Source organism: Hippocampus guttulatus, chromosome 4, assembly GCF_054856545.1.
Source record: "Hippocampus guttulatus isolate MCC_2025c chromosome 4, RoL_Hgut_1.0, whole genome shotgun sequence".
In the NCBI taxonomy this organism is placed as follows: domain Eukaryota; kingdom Metazoa; phylum Chordata; class Actinopteri; order Syngnathiformes; family Syngnathidae; genus Hippocampus; species Hippocampus guttulatus.
Window position 1 is genome coordinate 24,685,593 of NC_141264.1, and position 23,288 is coordinate 24,708,880.

The 23,288-nt window shown below is 43.9% G+C and overlaps 2 protein-coding genes and 1 non-coding gene across 5 annotated transcripts; 1 reads left to right on the forward strand and 2 right to left on the reverse strand.

Moving 5' to 3' along the window:
- Positions 1-856: 856 nt before the first annotated feature.
- LOC147206869 (uncharacterized) lies at positions 857-15,738 on the reverse strand. Of its 3 annotated transcripts, none has more exons than XM_086109412.1 (3): positions 15,654-15,738; positions 12,206-13,464; positions 857-1,386 (listed from the first exon to the last, which is right to left on the reverse strand). In XM_086109412.1, the coding sequence occupies exons 2-3, from the start codon at positions 13,459-13,461 to the stop codon at positions 1,266-1,268; spliced, it is 1,377 nt and encodes a 458-aa protein (XP_085965538.1). In that variant the 5' UTR covers positions 13,462-13,464; positions 15,654-15,738; the 3' UTR covers positions 857-1,265. The 3 variants fall into 3 exon arrangements, with proteins under 3 accessions (XP_085965538.1, XP_085965537.1, XP_085965539.1); XM_086109411.1 differs by lacking the exon at positions 15,654-15,738 and adding an exon at positions 14,097-14,147; XM_086109413.1 differs by lacking the exons at positions 857-1,386; positions 15,654-15,738 and having other exon boundaries at positions 12,037-15,011.
- On the reverse strand, positions 15,056-17,368 carry LOC147206870 (uncharacterized). The gene is made up of 3 exons (XM_086109414.1): positions 17,280-17,368; positions 16,426-16,491; positions 15,056-16,344 (listed from the first exon to the last, which is right to left on the reverse strand). The coding sequence occupies exon 3, from the start codon at positions 16,321-16,323 to the stop codon at positions 15,097-15,099; it is 1,227 nt and encodes a 408-aa protein (XP_085965540.1). The 5' UTR covers positions 16,324-16,344; positions 16,426-16,491; positions 17,280-17,368; the 3' UTR covers positions 15,056-15,096.
- Positions 17,369-19,722: 2,354 nt separating this feature from the next.
- trnal-uaa (transfer RNA leucine (anticodon UAA)) lies at positions 19,723-19,805 on the forward strand. Its single transcript has one exon. It is a non-coding gene; the product is annotated as a tRNA-Leu (tRNA).
- Positions 19,806-23,288: the final 3,483 nt, after the last annotated feature.

Genomic DNA, 23,288 nt, shown 5'->3' on the forward strand with positions numbered 1-23,288 from the left:
CCCAGATGAAAGATTTATGTCACGTATGTGTTTTTTATTTAGAGTCGATTTAACGAACGGATTGAGCGCAGTTGTCTTTGGAATGCTCGCGGAGAAATCCCAGATGAGCTCCCCGTTAGTTTTTCGACTTCTGGTGCGGAAGACACTCCGAAAACATGAAGGGGTTATTTCAGATCATTTCAAGCAGATCGAAGATCAATTTTGAAGTTAGTCCCGTGAACGGTTTGCAAATCACAAATTCACCTTCTCAGTATGAACACTGAAGCACTATTATGTCAAAGCCAAATGATAAGCAGAGCGGCAGTGTTTGTACAAATGAGCGTTAGCTACAAAATTGTCCATGTTTGGGGCGGGGACTCGAATGTGTGTCCGTTGTATGTACCACATGGACATAGTGATAAAGTGCTGCCTCCACAACGGGAAAAGAAACCAGATGCGTTTACTTGGTCTTACATCGGTGATCTCACGCATGGACACTGCAAAATATCAAAACTCAGTCCAACTCAGTTTGGCGTAGAATTTTGAGGGGAAAGTGAATGTCGTCATAAAATGTGGAGAGAAAAAAATAGGAAGCAACACTGTACGTACTTCGTGGATGCATGAACACAGAAGAAGCACCTATGAGAACTTGGAATAAAATGTTAACATTTGCCAAGTGAGACAAAAGTGGGCAAACGATTGTGCCCCCCCCCCCCCCCCACCTAAAAATGCTTTAAAGGGTTTCCGAAACATGAAATCAAATTTGCAGCTCCCATCAAAGCACCATATAGAATGCACGGCTCACTGAAAATGGGCCCATTGCATTTGAATCATGACTACATGACAGTGAGCAAGCAAACGCCACGAGAAACACAAACACGTTTCATGCTCTGCTTGCTTTATATTATGTTTTATGAAACACTTCACTCAGCAGTACAACACACTGAACATAACAATACAATACAATACCTTCTGATTCATATAGAGCTTTCACAACAGCTGCAGCTGTAACAGGGCGCTTTACAAAACAGTTAGCATAAAGTAAATAATAAACACAACACATAACATGAAAACACGGACAGTTGCGCAATCTTAACCACTTTTCCCTCATAGACTTTTGTTATTTGAAGCAGTTCTCGACGAAAGAGAGAATCAAAGCGTCCTTTCACCAGTGGATCAGAGACGTCATGCTCAAAATGCGATACACGCTGAGAAGCTGTAGCGTCCATTGATGAAAAAAAAGAACTTGGTTCACTTCTCCTGTCCCATGTAAATCCGTTTCAATTTCAAGCAGCAACTCTCAGTTCCAAATACGCATCGGCGCCGCGCGCCGACGCTCCTCTCTCCTCGTCCTCAACTTCAGCAGCCATCCATCCAGCCGCACCAACGCAGACTGCCCAAAATGACCTGATAGAAAAAAGAAATTGGGGGGGGGGGGATTTGGAACGGATTAACACAATTTCTATTTATTTCAATAGGGAAAGATTATTTAAGATACATATAAGAAGCGTCACGGAACAGAATAAAGTTGTATCTAAAAGTTGTTGTTTTTTTTAGTCTATATATGATATGAAATGAAACTCTACAGTCAGCAGTCTACCTTTTCTTGTTCTTTCATTCTCTTGGGACTTTATAAATTCATATTACAGTTTAAGTCTGGCAAATGAAATTTAACTGACTTGTCTTCATAACGTCATCATTTTATTCTTGTAAAATTACTTTTTGTTTTCTTCATAACATATACATTCATTAAAGACATGACAAATTATCGGACTTTCACCACTGTTGCGCAAAATTTTAGCGGCAATCATTGGGGCAGCAGCCATAAAATGTGAAATCTTTGCCCTGCAAAATTGGAGTTAGCCCACTTGAGTTTTCAGCGGGTCAATTTATCTGATCCACGCGTTGATAGCAGATCTTTATTGCATTCACTCCGCAGAAACTCTCCTTCATTATCCTTCAGTAAACAGTACAAACCGGAGGCCCTGGGGAGGCCCCCTTGCCCCTGTTTTTGGCCCGCACTGGGTTAAGATTTCCTGTTGGAGAGTTGAAATGGCTCAGGGGCGTTTTCCAGAATGACCTCCAGTGTGTCAGTCGCACATCACGAGCACAGCGAGGGACTATTTTTGAAGCTTTTGGAGCGTGTTTGTGTAAGCCTCTTCTGATTTGTCCCGGCGGGGGGGGGGGGGGGGGATTAAGGACTATAGTGGGGAGGTCCCCTCCGTTCACCATCTCCTGTTTATGGAGGCCGCGGGGAGATTCTTCGCGATCAAATTTAAGATGTGGACTTGATTGCTCCAATTGGCCACACGACATGAAGACCTGCCGCGACATCGTCAACGTGGCCGGAAATCCCGCTTGTTGCTTGTTGTGTCGACTGTCGCCAGGGCTTTTCACAGTCTAACAGCAGCTAATGCATTGAATACTCACCCCCGTGTTGCAGATCAAAGGCCAGAAAATGTAATTAAACATTTGGTTTTTGGTTTTCTTTTTTTTATTTTGTACCCTCTCCCCTTTTAAATTAATTTGAACGTTTTAGTAATTGTTGTTTATGCAGTGAATCTGATTTAAAGGGCAATTGCTTGAGACCAAAAGATAAGTCTCGCAATGGAGAAATTCCAGATTCACAGCAGCAAAGTTATGAAAGGAAGAAGTAGAACAACAAAATATAGGAGCTGCCGGAAAGGCAGCCACTCACGCGGCGCCATTTTGAAGTCAAAATAACAAAGCAGGCCTGAGAGTAACCGACTCTATCAATACAATCTCAACAAACAGTATTTGCGCTAATTTAGCTCATCATTTCAGCACGAGGCAAAACCACAATAAATGCAAGCAAAACCGGCAGCCAAAAGTTTTGCCGGCACAAAATGATAGCTCAACAAGTGCAGCATTTGCATTAGAAACACAGCAAAGGGCACAGCTTGTGCGACGTTAGTTTAAAAAAAAAAAACCCAACTTCTGCGTTATTGCCACCCCACCCCCCCCCAACATATCAAATTGCTTAATAAAGCAACATCAATTCATAATAGCAGCTTTAAAAGCACTTATGTCTTTGTTTTTTTCTGTGTCATTTTAAATTCAGGTCAATCGTCTCTGTTAGGACCTTGGGCTGTCTACCCAAGTGCCTGACTAAATTAACAAAACAGGAAACGTTGACAAATACCGATGGTAGTTTGGTGGTGTGCCAAGTAGCCATTGCAAAAATACTCCGTTTTTTTTTTCAATCTACAGCATAGGTCTATCTTTAAGCAAAAATTGTTGTTTTGTTCTATAAACTACTGACAACGTAATAGATTCCACGTTAAAAAAAAAAGCTCTAAATGTAAACATTGTCAAAATAACAACGAGAGCCATTCCTAAGGGTTTATTTGATCCGCTGTACATTCAGACGAAAATTCTGCAATTACTCCTTATGCACTTCCTGTTCGATGCACTTGTGTACCGGCATTGGCGTTGACTCTAATCGAATCCAAACCTGGAGATGGCGGTGTTATGCAACTAAAACGTATCCGTCTTTCTAAGAATTCAAGGTACGCTTCATGTCACATGCATATATAATGTGTCACGCACCAGAAGAATGCGGCCCTTTTTAATAACGCGCGCCAGATGGAGGCGACGATGTACTTTCGACACCATGTGCATTTTAATGGATGTCCAATGGCTTGCGCGCATTGCATACGCCGGTCTCTAGTGTGTGATAAAAGAGACGCATATTTTACGTCTCAGATGAAAACCACTTCCATATTTTTTTCAAGAGTAAGAAGCATTTTGTATGTTCCAGGTGTACCGTGACTTATGACAATGTCTTTTTAATGGGAAGTGTTGGGATCTAGATCAAAAGTATACAGTGTTCTTTTTCTTTTTCTTTTTCCAAATTGGAAGTTTGGCAAAACGCCCACCGAAATGACTCCTTTTCTTTTGTTTGACAAGCAAATATACATTCCTGTGTAAAATAAGCCAGCCAGAAAACTAAATCTGATCCAGGGTGAATTGTCACATTTTCTACGAGCATGAATTTCAATTTGTCTGCTGCTCGTGTGCGGTCCAGCTAGAGAAAACCAGACATTGAATTATACGCTTGCTTCATGGAAAGAGAACGACAGCAGCTGCTGCTTACTTACGCTTGTTATATAAATTGTGGTTTGGGGGCTGATGCTACATAGATACGAAGCATGTCATCCACTTTTACAATCATATGAACTACACTGCGAGACGCAGCAAGTTTACACAACGGACTATTGCCATGACAGGATGAGCACTGAAAGGCATCTGCTCAGTTTAGATTACTCAAGCAATGTTTGACCCGAACCATGTTGAGCATGCACAACTTTTTCTTGTACATTTTAGCTGCGTACAATTTACTCAGAGTGATATTTTGTTGCATCCTTATGATCATGACTTTGCTTTTTCGCTGTATTAATGCTTCATGGTGAGGCGTTCAGGGTCCAATTTGGAACAGCCATGCGAGTGACGCAATGGCCATAAAGGGATATCGGGGCGCCAATATTCGCATTGCTGCAAAGTGTCCACAAACTCACCTACTGTGTTTTTTTTATGAGACCGATCATTTGTTGATCAGACGCAGAAAATTGGAGAATAGATTTGTATTTTATCACCTGCAAAAACAGTAATTGTTAAATAAATTGGATGAGATTCTAAACTACCACTGGAGAATGTTCTGGTTGCTTTGGAACTATCTCACGCGTAGAGCCATTCTACTCTGACAAAAATGTGATGATCTTTTTTTTTTTCCCCCATTTTTTTCCTCCTTAAATCCTGAGGCATTCAAGTACAACAGTACAATTCAGTGCCGAATTCAGCCTCACTGCATCCGTTTACCAATTACATTGTCATCGGTGGTCAATAGGTTTTCATTAATTGACTTTTAATTGACAGGCCTTGCGTTTCACTCTTGTGCTATAGAGGGACAAAGCCTTGAAATTCCGGCTGGTGCGTCTTTTCCTTGTTTATTCAGTTCTTTATACCCTGCTCTGATCCGCAGTCTTTGCTGACTATGCGTCCCAGAAATGTGATGTGGTCAGTTTCTTTGCAATTCTCTCCCAGTAGCCTGATCAATGCTTCCTGCTTGTTGTCAGGTTGCAACTTTGCGATCCTGATGGGATTACAGAGTGAGAGGAAGAGATTACAACGTGGCCCGATGTTCATCTTTATTTTGTGGAGAAGCCAACTGTTTGCACCGGAGACAAAACTGCGAGCCCTGCTTGGACCATCGTCAGCAGAAAGGAGGACTACATCCGCATAGATCTTGCATTTCAGGGTGAGTAACATAGCTAGCTAGCTAGTCTGCTATTTCTTTTTTGGCTTATGGTTATATTATATAAAAGGGAAGTGAGAATCGTGTCAAACTGTTGTGACGGCATTCTCGGTGGCATCGTAGGGCTACTTTTAAGTTGTTGAGTTGTTCTGGAATGCCCACGGAAGAATGGCGAAGGTAAAGATCACAAACAATAGTGCTAACGAATTAAAAGCTTAAGTGACATATAGCGACTGTGCACTGAAAGTTAAAAGCTGAATGAGTTAGCTAATAGTTACTAGCTAGCTAGCTAGTACCTTGCTTTTATGTCACTTAAGCTTTTAATTCACCTGTAAAACCAGGCTGAAATATGACCTGGAAGCTTCTGATCTCAAACTGCTTTGTGAGTAGTGTCTGAATATCTGACCCAGCTCTTGCGAAAGAAACCCCATTAGTCAAAGCTGAACAAAGAGCCACACACTTGGCGCCTAAAGAGCTGGAACGTCTTTGCGATCATTGCAGCTCAATGCAAACACACGAGAATGTGGGTCGGTGAATTAAAACAACTCATCACAAAGTCACAAGTGAATCGGGGAGAGGCCGCAGCTGGCTTCTCTCGGGTTATGTACGAGTCAAATGATCAAATGCATCAGAATCTGACTCATTCTTCTTCAAGCGTCGGCTCGTTTGAGGAAGCAGTCGCACCGTTAATGATGAATGTGACTCACCGTGGACAAAAATAAGGGCGCTGTATGAAAGCCGCAGGGGCTTCACAGGGTTTTTGACTCACCCATGCTATCGACCAGTTAAAGTCTTAAAAAGTAGCTAGCTAAACCTTCACCCCAGTAATACATCTTCCCTTTGGATGCTGGAGTTTGCCGGCATGACCGCTTTAGAGTGCCTTTTGGTTTGCCATCATTGCGTTGGGGGAGCGGGGGGGGGGGGCATGGCTCAGTGGTCGAGTGGTCGTTTCCCATCCCAGAGGTTGTTGTTTCGATCCCTGGCCATTGCGACCATGATGAAGTGTACTTGAGCAAGATACTGAACCCCCGGTTGCTCCTAGTAGGTGAATGATTAAACCGTGTCAAGTGGTTTGAGTACCCGAGGTAGAAAAGCGCCATTGCATGACATCTTACATGGATTTGGCCTGGCTTAGAGCGCCTCGTTGTCAGCCATAAGTGCATGCACATCGCAGAGAGGAGGTTGAACAATATCTTTAAAAAAAAAAAATCTAGCATAACAAACAACGTGTGTGACTGCTTTAGAGTGCCTCATTGTCATTAAATTCTTCATTTATTCCAGCCATTTTGTGGGAACAATGTGGGGAATTTCCCTTAGCTTCTCCCAGTGCACAAAGCAAGGGCAAACGAATCCTTGGGTGAGTTTGGTGGGGAACAACTTGACCCCGGTGAACACCTTTGGGATGCACTAGAGCAGAGCCGATGAGCAACGAGGCCCTCTCACATTATCCTCTGGATGAATGGGGCAACACGATTCCCACAGACGCATCAAAATCCTCCCAGAAGAAAGTCTTCCCAGAACCCGCTTTACCCTTCCACGGTAACGTCAAAACTCTACTCCCTGCAGAGCCTAAAGAGCATCTCTGCCAGCTCTCATTCTGTGTGACTGATGGTTGCTGACGCAGGTGTAATCGAATCAATCCAGTTATTGATGCAGATCTATTCTGTCGTCTATGCAGATGAACATGTGAGATCAAAGCAATAGGAACAGGGCTTCATTTTCTCGCCGAGGCGGAAGGAGGTTCTTGGCTCACACTGTGCGGATGTGAAAGAAATCATATGAAGAACGTCCTGATGGATGAGTGATGTCACTTCCTGCCGTTTGCCATTACAGTGGCATTGAGAGAAGCTCAGAGGCAGAACATCACCACTCTGGTTTTCAAGGAGTGAATATTCCAGTCTAATAATCCGGGCTATAGTGTGTATGCACTTGCGCACATGAAAGCAGAATTCATTGATGAAAAGATGCTCTGATGTGATTCATTGCTTTTTAGAATAATTGAACCGTGCATGTTGTTTGTTTGTTTTTTTTCGTGCTTGGTTTGGATCACTTTCAAATGGCCGCAGCATTTTGATTGATTCAGTCGTTGGCTTCAAAGCGTTTCTTCCTAAAAGGACATGGAGACTTTAATTCGTCATTTACCATCGAGAAGCAATGTTTTCTTCAGGAACCAAAAAAAAAAAAATCAATACTGTAATTTACACAAACAGAATTGGAAATGATTACAAAAGTTTTTCTGATAGGAAAGTATGAAAAGTATGACCTGAAAAGAGTCTTCTGCTGTGTTTCCATCCCGAGACCCGCATGCAGTTTTACCAAGTCACTCAGTCGTTAGAGTTTTCTGCCTTTTTTTTTTTTTTTTTTTTTTTTGATCATGCAGAATTGATTCTTCCAGAAGAACAAGATTGCAAGTTTCTGGGGTTGGAAGATGAGAGGTGATTTTCCAGACGCGATTTTAGGCCTGGGTCTTGATAGTGATTGCCGCTCATCAGCGCATGGGTGGTCGCGGCCGGCTTGCGGCCAGTCATTTTGAAAATAATAAAAAATGCTTCTTGCTTAAAGTTTGACTCAGGGCACTACAAACTGCCCAACCACATATTTTTCTGTCATTAAAGTCACATTCTGTGCATGTGCCTGGAACATACAGCATACACGGATGTGACCGCCTTGGTCATCTCGTACGGAATAACATTTTTAAAAAGTAACCAGCTCACTGGCCAAATCCTCCATAGCCCTGTCAGCAATGGAAGGACAATAGGTCATGTTAATCATAATTATCACTGTTGTTCATCATGATCACTCCCCCAGTGCTGTCATCAACTGGAAATTAAACCACTGCCAGTCCATTCAAGTCAACTGAGTGATGTAAAAAAAAAAAAAAACCTGCATGTGAGCATGCCAAAGTCAGTTCGCAATCAATTCCACGCGGGCGCTAATCTGTCCCCTTGCATATCACGCCGCCGCAGGCAGCGCCGCACAACAAAGGCCCAATCAAGTCGCCCCTATTCTAGGCTGAGCCGGGTTTCCTCTCGCGACCACTTATCATGTTTGTTCTGACATCGCCGACGTGGAGCACATGGCAAAGCGCACACAGCATGGAGGATAAGGCTCGCCTTAGCGCGTTGACCTCACAGTGCAGAGGTCGCGGGTTTGATCCCGGCTCCGGCCTTCCTGTGTGGAGTTTGCATGTTCTCCCCGTGCCTGTGTGGGTTTTCTCCGGGTACTCTGGTTTCATCCCACATTCCAAAAACATGCGTGGCAGGCTAATTGAACACTCCGAATTGTCTCTGGGTGCGATTGTGAATGCGGATGGTTGTTCGTCTCGGTGTGCCCTGCGATTGGCTGGCAACCGGTTCAGGGCATCCCCCGCCTACTGCCCGAAGACCGCTGGGATATGCTCCAGCATCCCCTACAACCTTTATGAGGATAAAGCGGGTCAGAAAATCTGTTGCCACATTAATTTAATTTGCCTAGGTCCGACAGAATCACTTATGCTGGTTCATGCACCTGTTAGCTCATCGATGATGTCTGACATTATTTGTCAGCACTAAATAAACTGGCTAAAAAGAAGTGCTTAAAAAAACGCATTCAAAACCTGAAGACAATGTACTACTGAATGATAAGATTTGGCGTTAAACTCTTTTTCACTATCTCAGTTGTTTGGATTTTGTTTGGGTGTGGCTAAAACAAAGCCCAGCTTTGCAGTGCGTTTTTTTTTTTTTTGGGCAACATCACAGTAAGATGGCCCAACATCAGTTAAAAGTTAAAAGTCTTTCCGACGGCCCCGGAGAAGCCCAATGCGGGTGTTAAGTGCCTTGCTCAAGGGCTGCCAACGCTCATGGCAATTGACCGTGGGACTTTCTGTCACAGGCCGCCTAAGTTTCATCCATATTTCTATCTCAGTCCGTTTGCTGTATTCCCTACTTGACACCTGATAATTATTCCTAGAATGTGAATGTGCATTGAGTGGCTTTTCCACGCCGAGGAAATGCGGTGTTTGTGGTCCTAAAGGCAATCGCAACCGTGACCTTGTGTGCCTCTCGGTATTGGTCCAGACAAACATAACACAAGCGTTCACATTCATGTGTATGTCTCTGCGGACTAACTGTGAAATGATACCCTGTTCACACTGCAGAAGTAATTGTCATTGTCAGCCCACAAAAAGGCTTTGTCTGCACTAAATGATTATGTGTCTGTTCTGAATTCCATCCGTCCATCCATTTTGTAATTCATTCCTCCTCACAAGGGTGCTGGAGTCTATACCAGCTGTCTCCGGGCAGTCTGTTCTCAATTTTTCCATTCAAAAATGCTACTTTCATACACTTTCAGATTTGGAAAATGGGGCCTCCTGCTGACCGTGATCATTTTGACTTGTACTCTTCTACTCAAGTACATTTCATGCAATTACACCATTCCTGGCCCACCAAAGGTACACTCCTACATGTCATGCAACACTTTGTCTTTTAATATCCATTTTAGAATATCCATTTAGTAACGCAGTGAGAATGATCATACTGTATTACTGAGCCCGTCGATGGCTTTGCGCATTCTGTGTTAGCATTGAGCTAGCAGACTGTTTTAAGGCAGTTTTGTCAAGTCAAGTCAAGTCAAGTCAACAGTATTTATAGAGCACTTTCAAACAGCCATCGCTGCATACAAAGTGCTGTACATGGAGCAATTTAACATGCACAATAAACAGCAAGACAAATCGGTAACAAAGGCGGTAGAAAGCACCAAACAGTAAAACCAAGAACAAATCTAAGTCATGCTGAGTCGAATGCCAAAGAATACAAGTGAGTTTTGAGGAGGGTTTTGAAGATGGGCAGCGAGGAGGCCTGCCGAATGTTTAGTGGGAGGTCATTCCAGAGAGAGGGACCAGCAACAGAAAAGGCTCGATCCCCTCTGAGCCTCAGTTTAGTTCTTGGTACTTCTAATAAAGTCTGGTCCACAGACCTGAGGCGCCGGGCAGGTGTGTAGGGGCGGATGAGCTCAGAGAGGTAAGGTGGCGCGAGATTATTCAGAGATTTGAAAACAAATAAGAGGATCTTGAAAATAACTCTAAAATGAATGGGGAGCCAGTGAAGGGATGCCAGAGTAGGAGTTATGTGCTCCCTCTTACGAGTACCAGTCAAGAGGCGAGCGGCGGCATTCTGGACCAGCTGAAGGCGCTTAATGGAGGACTGGCTGACTCCAAAGTAAAGGGCATTGCAGTAATCGAGCCGGGATGTGACAAAGGCATGAATTACCATCTCAAAGTGTTCATGTGAGAGGAGAGGTTTTATTTTGGCCAGCTGTCTAAGGTGAAAGAAGCTGGATTTAACAACGGCACCAATTTGCCGATCGAGTTTTGTGTTCCATATGAGGTGGTTGTTTTAAATACACATTATATCTGCTTTTTAAATTAGCTTTTTATTTGAATGGGATTGTCAATAAAAAGCTACAAGTCTGTTTTATTTGAAGAATTGTAGTTAGCTACGTATCAGCAAAAGTGCTGCTAGCTGTGACCGCGGGTTGAGTTGAATTCGCTCCCACCATCCCTCGATCGTATCCTGAAAGCTGTCCAGAAGCCGCTGACCACATCTCCACCGCTTCAAAAGTACAAGGACAACACTAAACAGGTTGTTGGGTTAATGCCTCAACCTTTTGATTTATATTAGCAAAAAAAAACAGGTCAGTAAACGATGACATAAACACTTCTGTTGACACAGACACACGATGACACAAGATACGAATGAGTGTTCTCGTTATGAGTGCCACCATTATTTGCCGCTTGTGTCATGCGTCATGGCCTCTTAATCTGATTTTAATTGAACACATATTCATATTCATTGCTCATCAAACACGACACGGCTGTCGCTCACACACCGTGACCACTGACCCGCCGGTCAAACCTGCTGTGAAGGGCGCATGATCCAATGTTCTCATTAGTGTGTGTTCCCACTGTTTGTTCGCACGCTTCCTCATATCCTGAATCCCTTCTCCAAATGCCGTAAAGGGTGGCAAATGTTGATCCTGTCATTTGCAGTATGGCGCGCTGGTTTCACATCTTGACCAAATTTTCAGCTGTCTTCCTATTTATTGCTCATCTTCTGTCTGGCTAAAATATTGCATAAAGAGCTTGCCACCTCGAAATTGGTTGCATACGGGGAAAGCAAAGAGATACAGGACGGTGGACAATAATAATAATTTCAGATGCACTTTTACGGTATGAATTTACAAGGTATGAATCAAAACTGGCAATAATTTGTTGACGGTATGAATTGTCGTACAGCAATAATGCCAGTTTATAGATACGGTATATTGAAGAATTAGGGTTAATAGTTGCCTGACAACTCTTTCTCATTTTTAAAAAAGTGTCTCTTGAAAGTCTTACAAAACTGGTTAGGGCAGTGAAACAGACAACTTGCATGCTCTTGACCCACTTCCTGGCAAACACGTTAAAGATCTGTTGATGAGTTTAGGCCCGTCCATCTCAAATATTATTAATTTATCACCGTCCTCTGGCACTGTACCAGCAGCGTTTAAGACTGCCGTTATTCGATCCTTTCTTAAGCGACCAAATCTTATGTTTAAATCTTCTTACTTCTCATAGAGGACGCACCATGTAAGTTATGGTAATACGACATCTGAGTTTTTTTTAATGTTACATGTGGAGTCCCACAGGGATTGATACTTGGCCCTCTCGTTCAGCATTTACATGCCTCCGCTTGGTGATATCATGCGTAAATATGACATTAGTTTGAAAAACGAGATTATGATTACAAACCCAAGAGAATATGCTGTCAAATGATGCATCATTTTAATCAGAAAGCAACAAAATTAAAAAAAAGTTAAAAGAAACAAAGGAAAGACACGTTTTGAACGACTCAAGAACATGGATAAGTCTCAGGTGCCAAGATACACGGCCCGCTAGTGGTGTACACAAGGTCTCGGTGTGCGCAGTACACTCACTTCCACTCCCCTCGGCTCAGTTGCTGGGAAACGTACTGGCAAAAACACACTCCTCCCTCCAAGTGACCCGGGCCGGGGCACGGCTGAGGAAAGGGGAAGTGCCTTTTTGCAAGGCAGCAGGCATACCCTGAGGAGAACCAGACGAGAGCTATTTTAAAGAGTTCCTCAGCGCTGGCTGGATCCTCAAACGTCACCGTAAACTCCCTTTTGCAATCGTCCAAAGAAACATACGCCAGATAAATGATTGAATTGGACCGACAACCCATCAGGAGCTTCTCCTCCATGAGGATTGCGTTGGCCTGACCCGCAGCTTTTTGCATCTCTCTCACGACGTGCTTCTCGTCATCGTTCTTCCAAAGAGAAAGGTGAATGAGCAAGCCGATCGGAACGGAGAAGAAACATATGGCAATTACGGCCCGTCCACCCATGGGAAAGTATGAGGGGGTTAAAGGCAAAATATTAGCCAATGAGTAAGCTGTTGCGTATAAAAATGTTGCCACGAATGACAGAAAGACTATCACGCCAGCAACATAGGCCACAGCCCTGATCCAGAGTGGCCGCAGCCACACTTTATGAGGAGACACACTGTTGATGATGGCGATGGCCTTCCTGTACTTCTCTGGGTCTTCAATGATCAGGCGCAGTTGGTCCGGTACGTCCATGTCACTGAACTGCCCCGCATCCCACTTGTAAAGACTTTCCACGTTCGCAGCAGTTACAGGCTGCAGGGCCTTGCCGTTGTAGATGGACGGAGGCTGGTAGGGAACCACCGTGGAGCCTTGGAGCTGCCGGTTGGGGGTGAAGAGCACCTTCTGCAGCTTGGCCAGAAAGTCGGCGTCCCGAGCCTCCAGGTAGGTGAGGTGGCAGAGGTGAAGCGGGACGCAGACGGCCGGCTCCAGAAGCACGGGGACGATGGGCTTCCTCTCCAGGCAGTCCCTGAACAGAGACATGTTGGCCTCCAGGAGACACCAACGGCTCCTGACGAACTCCGAGCTGAGGACCAGCAGGACTTTCTGGCTGTCCTGGATGCACTCGGACATGTTCTCCAGTATGGTACGCCCGGCCGTGAAGTCGCGCTCGTGGTAACAGACGTGCAGGCCCTGGGCTTCCAGCTGCTGGATAAGGGAGTGCGTCCACTGGTAGTCGGTGCTGCTGTAGCTGATGAAGACGTGGAACGTCTCGCCTTGCTTCAGAGGGGGAGGAACGTCGGCGGAAGGAGCCGCCGCGTTGCCCGCATCAGTTCTTATCTCATCCATCTTCTGGAGACAGATCACAGACTACTAAGTACAATGTAACAGGTTCCTTTTTGATGACAGTTCGTTCGGTGTTTGGGCAATAGGCGGAGGAAACCCTGAATCGGTTGTCAGCCAATTGCAGGGCATATAGAGACGAACAAACATCCACCCTCACACCCACACCTTTGGACAATTTAGTGTTCCATCAAAACACACAATGTTTAATTCTCCTGGTCTTACGTTAAGTTTGACAGCGAACTTCAACTGCGAGTGGCATTCAACCGCTTTGAAGCTTCTTTTTTGAAGCATCGTTCACTTTTTGCTCAAGCGCTACTTCTTGTGCAATGAGTTGGGTTGACTGCCACTTAAGACACTCGTATCACTGCGTCGGCAAATTTGAGCTAAACAATATGTACAGTGTGGTGGGCAGCATGACGAAATAGTTCTTGTTTTTCGGTTTGCCTTTCTGTTAAGGAAGGGAAGATGAGCACGACAGAAATTAAAAACCACCAAAATGCCAGTGTGGCTGTTAGAAGTTACTGTACTTAATAGAAGACCAATTTCTTTCTTTTTTAAATTTTTTTTTTTACTTTTCCTCAGAATGAAAACGAGTCTTAAAATACATCTGTGTACAGCACAACAATGTACATTCCTACCTGCTCATGGTAGACGGAGCCACACACAGTGACCACACAATGCCGAGGATCAAGAAGTGAAAGTAAACACAGGAAGTGGAAAACAGAGCCACTTCTCTGCTTTTCGACTTTTTTTTTTTTTGCGTTAAAGAGACAGCACACACTTCTGCTTTCTGAAGCTTCCCTCTGATACAAACTTTCCTGAATTATTTTCTGATCTCACAGTAAGAATGATGCCGATTGGACGATTTCTGACATGGCAACACTGTGATCTACAGTGTGGCATATCTGCCTCACATTAAGAGGTTCCGGGTTTGAATCTGGGTTCTGACCTCGCTACCTGGAGTTTGCATGTACTGCATTCTTCTGCGCTTGTATGGTAGTGGTTTGAGATACAGACTAGTTTGGCTTTTGTTTCGTGGGCGGACATATCAGAGCTGGCAGCTTGTTTGCGCGGCGTAGTCACATGACTGACAGCACAACCCATGAGGGGAGGGGAGGCGGTGTTGGGAAGGCAAGGCTGAAAAGTGGGTCGGCTCTGGGCTGAGACGAAAGCAGCAAGTACGGCAACCTGGCTGTTTCCTTTTTGACAAAACCGTAGCAGTCGGTCCAGGAACTAAACCGAAACGACGGTATCAAGCTCATCGCGCTAATATCGAGCCGATATCGAATACTGACTTGGTATCGATATTTTAGCGATATGTGAATCGATTCTCTCACCACGATCACGTAGGCTTTCTCGTAGTACCATGACTCCCGACCACATGCCGAAAACATGCACGAAATGTTTCTTGAAAACGAGACAATCTTAGTGCCAAATCATCTGCGACCCGCAATGAAGACAAGAACCATACGAAATGGATGTCGGGATGAAATTCAGAATTACAGTGGCTATAAAAAGTCAACACAGCCCGGTTTTTGTGACGAGGCCGACATCAATCCTTTCAACCCCCCCCCCCCCCCATTAATGTGACTTCATCAACATGGTGTACTTAATGATGTGGCCAACTCGCAGGCCCTCTCACATCCACTCCCCCCGAGTCAGCTGCACGGAGACGTACTGACAGAAGCACACGCCTCCCTCCAAGTGACCGTGGGATGCAGGCATGGGGAAGGGGAAGCTTCTTTTGGCTAGGCAGCAGGCGTAGCCTGACGAGAAATAAAGCAAAGCTCTTTGAAACAGGCTCTCCGCACTGACCCGCTCGGAGAAGAGCTCCACAAACTCCCGCTGACACGCACTCAGAGAAATGTAGACCATGTAGACTTTTGAATTGGACTGGCAGCCCATTAATATCTTTTCCTCACAGAGGATGACGTTTGCCTGACCGGCTGCCTTTTGCATCTGCTTGACCGTGTGAGCCACACCATCCCTCTTGATGAGCGCCCCCTGAACCAGCGCGCCAATTAAAACGCAGCATAGACAAAAGAGCACCAGGTACCAGAAATACGAGCTGTGATTCACCCCGAGGAGACCGCTCATAAATGCGACAAGGCCTACTAAAGTTAAATAAAATATACTCGCGACAGCAATCAAAATTGCTTGTAACCATTTTGGGTAAACTTTCTGTTGAGACACACTGTTGATGGTGGCGATGGCCTTCCTGTACTTCTCTGGGTCTTCAATGATCAGGCGCAGTTGGTCCGGTACGTCCATGTCACTGAACTGCCCCGCATCCCACTTGTAAAGACTTTCCACGTTCGCAGCAGTTACAGGCTGCAGGGCCTTGCCGTTGTAGATGGACGGAGGCTGGTAGGGAACCACCGTGGAGCCTTGGAGCTGCCGGTTGGGGGTGAAGAGCACCTTCAGCAGCTTGGCCAGAAAGTCGGCGTCCCGAGCCTCCAGGTAGGTGAGGTGGCAGAGGTGAAGCGGGACGCAGACGGCCGGCTCCAGAAGCACGGGGACGATGGGCTTCCTCTCCAGGCAGTCCCTGAACAGAGACATGTTGGCCTCCAGGAGACACCAACGGCTCCTGACGAACTCCGAGCTGAGGACCAGCAGGACTTTCTGGCTGTCCTGGATGCACTCGGACATGTTCTCCAGTATGGTACGCCCGGCCGTGAAGTCGCGCTCGTGGTAACAGACGTGCAGGCCCTGGGCTTCCAGCTGCTGGATAAGCGAGTGGGTCCACTGGGAGTCGGTGCTGCTGTAGCTGATGAAGACGTGGAATGTCTCGCCTTGCTTCAGAGGGGGAGGAACGTCGGCGGAAGGAGCCGCGGCGTTGCCCGCATCAAACCTCATCTCATCCATCTTCTGGGGAGAGACCAAAGACTACGAAGCACAACGTAACCCGTTTCATTTTCATGACAGTTTGCTACCACGGTACCATGACTTTCGAGTGTCCTAACTCACAGTTTTTCCAAGTTGCGAGCCGTTCCAGACCACCGAGGAGTCAATTGGTCATCATGCAGACACACTCTGGTCACAGATCAGGACAGTCAAGAAAGTAAAAATGAAAACACTCACAATGAGCCGTTGTCGGGGCAACCACACTCCAGCTCCAGACATGACTGACGAGGCCAACCCCTTCAAGCAACAATCATTGCACAGTGCGTTTATTCCATTTTCTTTTGTCAAGTGGTTGCATGAAATAAAATCATCCGGATCCATCTCTATTTTTTTTGCTATTTAAAAAAATGCATCTGAATCCAAAAGATTCTATTGTGTGCAGCCACTTGACAAAATAAAATGGAATCAATTCAACATGCCGTTGTTTTCAGCAGTTTATGATGTTTTCAAACAACACGGTGCTAATTGTCTTCATTTTAAACCCCCAAGTGCCTGACTATTGACTGTACCAAAAAAAACAATAATATGCTGTCGTCAGATGAAAACCTCCCAATTCCGTCTCAGTTCAAATTAAACAACGGTAAATGAGATGCCCTATGTTCTCCTGAATGTTATTTTTTATTTTTATTTTTATCTAAGTCAGAGTCGCACGATTACTTACTTTAATACAATGACAATGTCATTTAAAATGTCCATGTTATGTGTTTTGAATACGAGTCGTTTTAGTTTGCTAAACATCGTCACACGCTGGGAGAAATACACAGTAAATGACTGCCGCGTTTATCTCGGGAGCTTTTGTTCGCTGGCTTGTGTTATTTATTTATTTATTTAAATGCACCGAACGTAACGCGGCCTCGACCGATCCTGAGTTGTTTGTTCTTTACCGTGAAGTTAGAGCTAGTTGTGGGTTTACTTACTTGATTTCGAGGTGAAGCAGCACAACTGTTTGGGGAAGTAGGAAAGGAAAAAAAAAAGAAACCTTTGACGCGGTTCGGAGCTTTCCTTTGAAGGCGTGTTACTGCTCTGATCCACCTTTGCCCAACAGCGAGGCGGTGCTTGGGCATGTTGAGAGAAGTAACAGCACCTCTCATTGACATGAAGCAGTAGGAGCATTTTTTTGTTGCTCTTGTTTTGTGTTACAACTGGCATGCAGGGGTTTTTGTGATATCAGGTTTGCCAGGTTTGTTTGTTGTAAGATAAGATTTTAGTCTTGCTAACCCAGACAGAAGAGATTGCCATCACATCCACTAGAAAACAGCTGGTCCTTGCAAGAAATGCAGCTCCTTCAAAGTTTTTGTCTCCCAGTGTGATGACAAAAATGTCAGTAGAAACATACTAGAACAGCTGAACTTTATTGGGGTTCAATTCCCACAGTACTTGCAAGAAATGCAGCTCCTTAAACGCGTTTGTCCACCAATTTGTGACTCCCTTACTGGTGTAACGAGAAAAATGTCAGTCGAAGCATACCAGAACAGCTGAACTTTATTTGGTGTTCAGTTCCCACGGTACTTGCAAGACATGAAGCTCCTTAAAGGTTTTTGTCTGTCAATTCGTGCTTCCTTAACCAGTCTGAGGACAAAAACATCAGTAGAAGCATACTAGAACAGCTGAACTTTATTTGGGGTTCAGCACTTTAAATGGTGGTAGGTTTGTTGTTTCACATGGATTTGAATGTGATTGTTGTTGGGGGGGTTTTCTGAACACAGCCACATGCCAATTTTTCAAATGCTTTGTATAAAGTCAGGTAAGCACAGCCTGGCAACGTTGCGGACCTCAGGCCGTTTTAATATCTGAGAAATATTGAAAGTCAAAGGAAAATTGATTTGATTCAAATCCCTTCCACATTCCAAAAGACGTTCAGTGACAACTCTGAGCAGACGAGAAAATATACTGGACGGGATCCCTTGCAGCCTGAATAAACAAGTGAAGCGAAGTGGGTGTTTTAGTAGTCTTGATGTACAAACGCATACAATAAAAATGAAAAGTGCGTCCAGGCGCCTAAAAAAAAGGACTTAAATGGCAACGGGAGAATGAGAAGTCAATTCTAATCAACCTTTTGAGGTTAAAGTGCCGGCCTTTTTCCATTCACTTTCCCTGGGTGCTTTCCCACACTTTTTCTCAACAAATCCTCTGGTGTGTGATGTATCGTGAACTGTCTTAATTGAAAAAAAAAAAGAAAGAAAGAGAGGGTTTATTCCATATTTAATATCTGTGGGAGCTTCAGTGTCGTGGAAAAGTGACCCTCTTCATCACACCAGCTCTGATCTTCTCCCACTTTGGGACAAAATTAAATACATCGTTAAATACATCGATTCTGGCGGGTTGTTGCCACGCGCGCTCAACAATGTAAGCAGTTGTAAGATAAGATCAGATAAGACAGGATAAGAATATTTTGTGGTGTTTTTCTTTTTTATATTATTATTTTAAATGTTGTGTGAAGCACTTTGTCACAACTGCAGCTCATATAAATAAAGATGGATTGTATAATAATAATAACAATAATAATAATAATACTATACCTATTGTGGAATGGTTTTATTGTTTTGTTTTGTTTTTAGGCTTAGGGCTTTTAAATAAAAAGAATAATTATAAATTTCATTGATCATTTAATCCAATCAAATTCACATTCATATTCTGGAGATAAGAATGTTTGCCCCTCTTATTGTATTGTACATATATATTTATTTTATTCATATTTAAAGCAAAATTAAAGATTAAATTCTTCCACATTTCTACTTTCTGTTGTCATGTTATTTAATAAAATACTGCGAAAAATGCTGAAATAATGATCTCATCCATTTCTGTCCGCATTTCTGTCTTTATTAAAAATTCTACTGTGGGTCATCAAAGCGGCAGGGAGATGAAGACGTGGATTGTTCCCCATGTCCCTGCTGCACATCCAATCACTTTTCATCAGGGTTCAAGTACAAGGGGTTGAGAGGGCTGCTTTCGTCTTTGTGTTTGTGCACTGCTGAAGACGACTGCAAAATAGCACAACCTGAGATTTATTTTCAGGATACGCTCGGGAATGCTAATCGAGACAGACATGGGAATTATGGCAGTCATTTCTGGGCGTATGATCCACCACACGCGACATAATTCAGCTGGTGTTTTTGTTTGTGACTTTGCGAGCTAAGCAAGTGGGTGGTGACATCACGTTATTCAGAGCAAAGCAGGTGTGAGCGAGGCATAAAGTCCAAGAAAGAAAATTAAGAGTCAACAAATAGTTCCATATTATGACGGGGGGGGGGGGGGGGGGGGGGAAGAGCCTTACAGGTGTTAAAATCAGATTCTTTAACACCCCCCCCCCCCCCGACACAATCAAATATTTTATTTTTATGAAATCATTGTGTGGTCATGACCAGGATGGCCGAGCGGTTAAGGCGTGGGACTTAAGATCCTATGGACACCAGTCCACGTGGGTTCGAACCCCACTCCTGGTAGTGAGCAGTTGTTCAAATGCAACTTAAATTTTTTTCTGTGGGTGTTCTGGAAAAAGGCAGAGGATGTATGAGTCTCCCATTCCAAGTATCGGTCACTTGGGCAGTGGGTGAGCTGGAGCCCATCTGTAAGGTCAATGAGATTTCTGCCATTTTTCACATCAGTCAGTCGCTGTGAAATCTTTGCTTTTGTTTGATGTTGCGGAGTCTGTGCGCTCATGTGACTGCCTGGGTCTGTCAATAAAATAAAGTTGAAGAATGCCAAAATGGCCATTACGTCATTTGATTTTTCTGTATGAAAGAAAAGGTTTGGACAGCCCTGAGTCAAACAATGCTTTTGCAGTCACCTGGTTAGCATGTGCTGATTTTGGTGCTGTCATCCTCCTGTTCACTCCCAAATGGCAAATGACCGAGGCTGAGTTTTTTTTTCAAGATAAATCGCACAAACATAAGCTGGAGCCATACGGGCCGACAAAGAAAGAAACAAAGCCGACAAAGGCATTTGGCGTTCATCAATGGATTGCCTTGTTGATGTGTTACCTGACAACCCCCGCCAAGAAAGGAACCGACCATCAATCACACACGGAGTCCAAAAGTTAAAACATTTGTCATCGTCTCTGGACCATTACATGTTAAACGACTGCAGCTGGACTTGGAGATGAGGGCTCCTATCTGAAGTAGACTCAGGCCCGGGAGGATTTCATATGAAGCAGATAACAAGAATTTTTTTTAATTGAATTTTAATTGAATCATTATTCAACTACAGTTATTTTTTTTTGTTTTCCTATTTTGAAGCACAGTGTAAATATTCCTGCATTGGATAATGTTACAGCAGTGCAGAATTAAAGAATAAAACCTCTGTCTGTTTTTTTTTTTTAAATCGTGCCCATGCGCGACTTGTATCCCTTTCATATGTGGTCATAGATCGGATTCTTATATCCGCTTTTTTTGCAACGAGACCTCCGTCTGAACGACATTCCAAAGCCTTAAATGAGTAACTGTATTGACTTTCCATTTGACTTCAATTTAATCCCACTTGAACCATGAAGCATCAAATGGACATTTATGGTGATCGGAGTATTTCAGCCACACAGACGGTTCATTTATTATGGTGTGGTGTCATCTTTAGTAGACGTATCTGGATATCGAAAGACTTGTCACTATTTCTCCAAAATATTTCTACCTCCTCCCGCATTGCTCCTCTGTAGCAGCTCTAAGAACTCCCTCCTCATGTTGCGGGAGGCTAATTTAAGTTGGAACCCCCTTGCCATGTTTTCTATCTGCTGCATATTCTCAGCCAGGAACAGCATTTGACCACAAAATGTTCCTCATCTGACCGTGGCAACTCCGTGACCTAGTTTTCACCCCGCCCCTGTAGCGCGTAGTTTTCACCCCGCTCCTCTAGCGGATTGGTGTGAGTCTTTTCATCGCTATCTCTGACATTAATGTGACAGAGGCGGCATGAGGGGAGGAATGCAGGTCAATGGGGGTAATTTAGCAGTTGTAAAGAGAACACCAAATGTGATCGACATGAACTCTGGCTCAGATGTGAAAGGACTGCTTCGCTTTGAGAAAAAGTTGGGTCAAAAAGCGACCCGTCCCACATTTTGGGTTATTCTTTTCACCCCATAAAGGTGGTTAAAATGAATAACCCCATTAGGTTGCTTCTGTGAATGACAATCCATAAGATTGGGCTGGTTTGTCTTGTTATTCATTTGACCCAACTCTGAGAGTTAATAACCCCAAAAGTTGCCGTACCCTTTTTGACCCATGTCGGGTTACTTTTGTTGTTTACTGTAATTTGTGTTTCAACCAAAGTGATGCTTCTTGAGGCTCGTGCATTCACGGGAAAAAAATGTAGGTCAGTCAATGATGCATGGGAGATATCTTTTTTTTCCACAATATTTTCAGACTTGGTGAGCGCCTTTTTTTCTCTTTCTTTTTTTATTTTATTTTTTTTATTCCCCAAGTCAACAATGCGTGAGCCAAGAAAACTTTTCCCTCCCCTCAAAACATGAGTGTCTGTTCCCAGTAGTGCACAGTGGGGAGTCCCTTTACAAATGAATCAAAGAAATTGAAACCTCGCTAAGAAGCAAATGGCAAATCTTTTCTCTCTGTGGCGATTTATTTCTCCGCCAATGCGCGACGGGCCTCGTTGCCTAGGCTTCAGTCACAACAAAAAACAGAAGTATGCAGAGAACGGGTTTAAATGCCCTAAATGTTTCTATGTAACGAACACTTTTAGCAAAAAGAAAACATTCATGGCATTTCTGCAATCATATTAAGTCATCCCGAGCTTGCCTTTTTTTGCGCATTTGAATGCCAGTAAAAACCAGCCTATTAATGACATTTTAAAAAGTAGCCAGTCATTTACAAAAGCGTGAAGTGAACTTTCGGCTCGGGATGGTTTCTGGCATTTAACTCGCCAAACAAGGGAAATTAGCTGTTCTTATTCAAAATGTCAACAAAGTAGTTAAAAAAAAAAACAGGACCCAGCCACAATTACCGCTGTTAACAAAATTTAACAGGAAAAAAAGTGAGTAGGTATTATCTCCCTCCTGCATACCAACAGATCCTTCACCTGCCTTGTGGCAAAATAAATTGCCATTTTTTCCGATGGGATGAAACGCGGGCTGTCAGGACATTCTTGCGAGCAATAGTTGATAACGGAAGCCACCTCGGCTTGGAAAGGGCCTCTCTCGTTTGACATTCACTCGATGGCTTCTGGGCTTCCCTCCTTGCAACCAGTATTCTGCCCCCAGTGATTGTGTGACAGGGCAGTGCAGTGCCCCTAGTGGTGAAAGTAGTTAAAACCACCCAAAACCGCATGACAGTGCAGTGCCCCTAGTGGCGGAAGTAGTTAAAAGCACCCAAAAAGTCAGTAGGGTAGCCATTTTGAATCCTAACAGTGGAGAGGGTATGATCACATCCACTTCCATCCTCTTTCTTTTGACAAGTTCAGGCACAATCTGTAAGTACGTTTACACAGTTATCCATGTTACTGTTTGTTTGCAAGTTATTTAAAGGCGTATTTCAATATTTCACCAGTTAATCTCCTCAAATACTTATTATGGAATTGTTGAATGAGCTAATAGAATAGTCCTCTTACGTGAGTGTCATTTCATATGTACAATTGGATGCTGTACACACATTCGTGTTGTGTTTGTGTTTGTATGCAGTTTTACAAGAAAGACTTTCATAAAAATACCAAACGGTGGATTCTCATCTGTGTGTTTTGATTGGATTATTGTTTAGCTCAGTGTCAAAACACATGGTTACAGCAGAAGAACCGGAAACCTCTCGTGTCAGCGCCTGCTCGGAATGACAGCTTTCTACGAACTGCAATGAATCACTTTTATAATCGTACAAAAGTCTCGGGCGAAAAGTCTCACACCGCAACGCAAACGAAGGCGGACGTCCCGAGCCAAAAGCCAAGCTCCATTAAGAAAATATTTGCTCTATTTCACATGGAAGGAGAACGTGTCG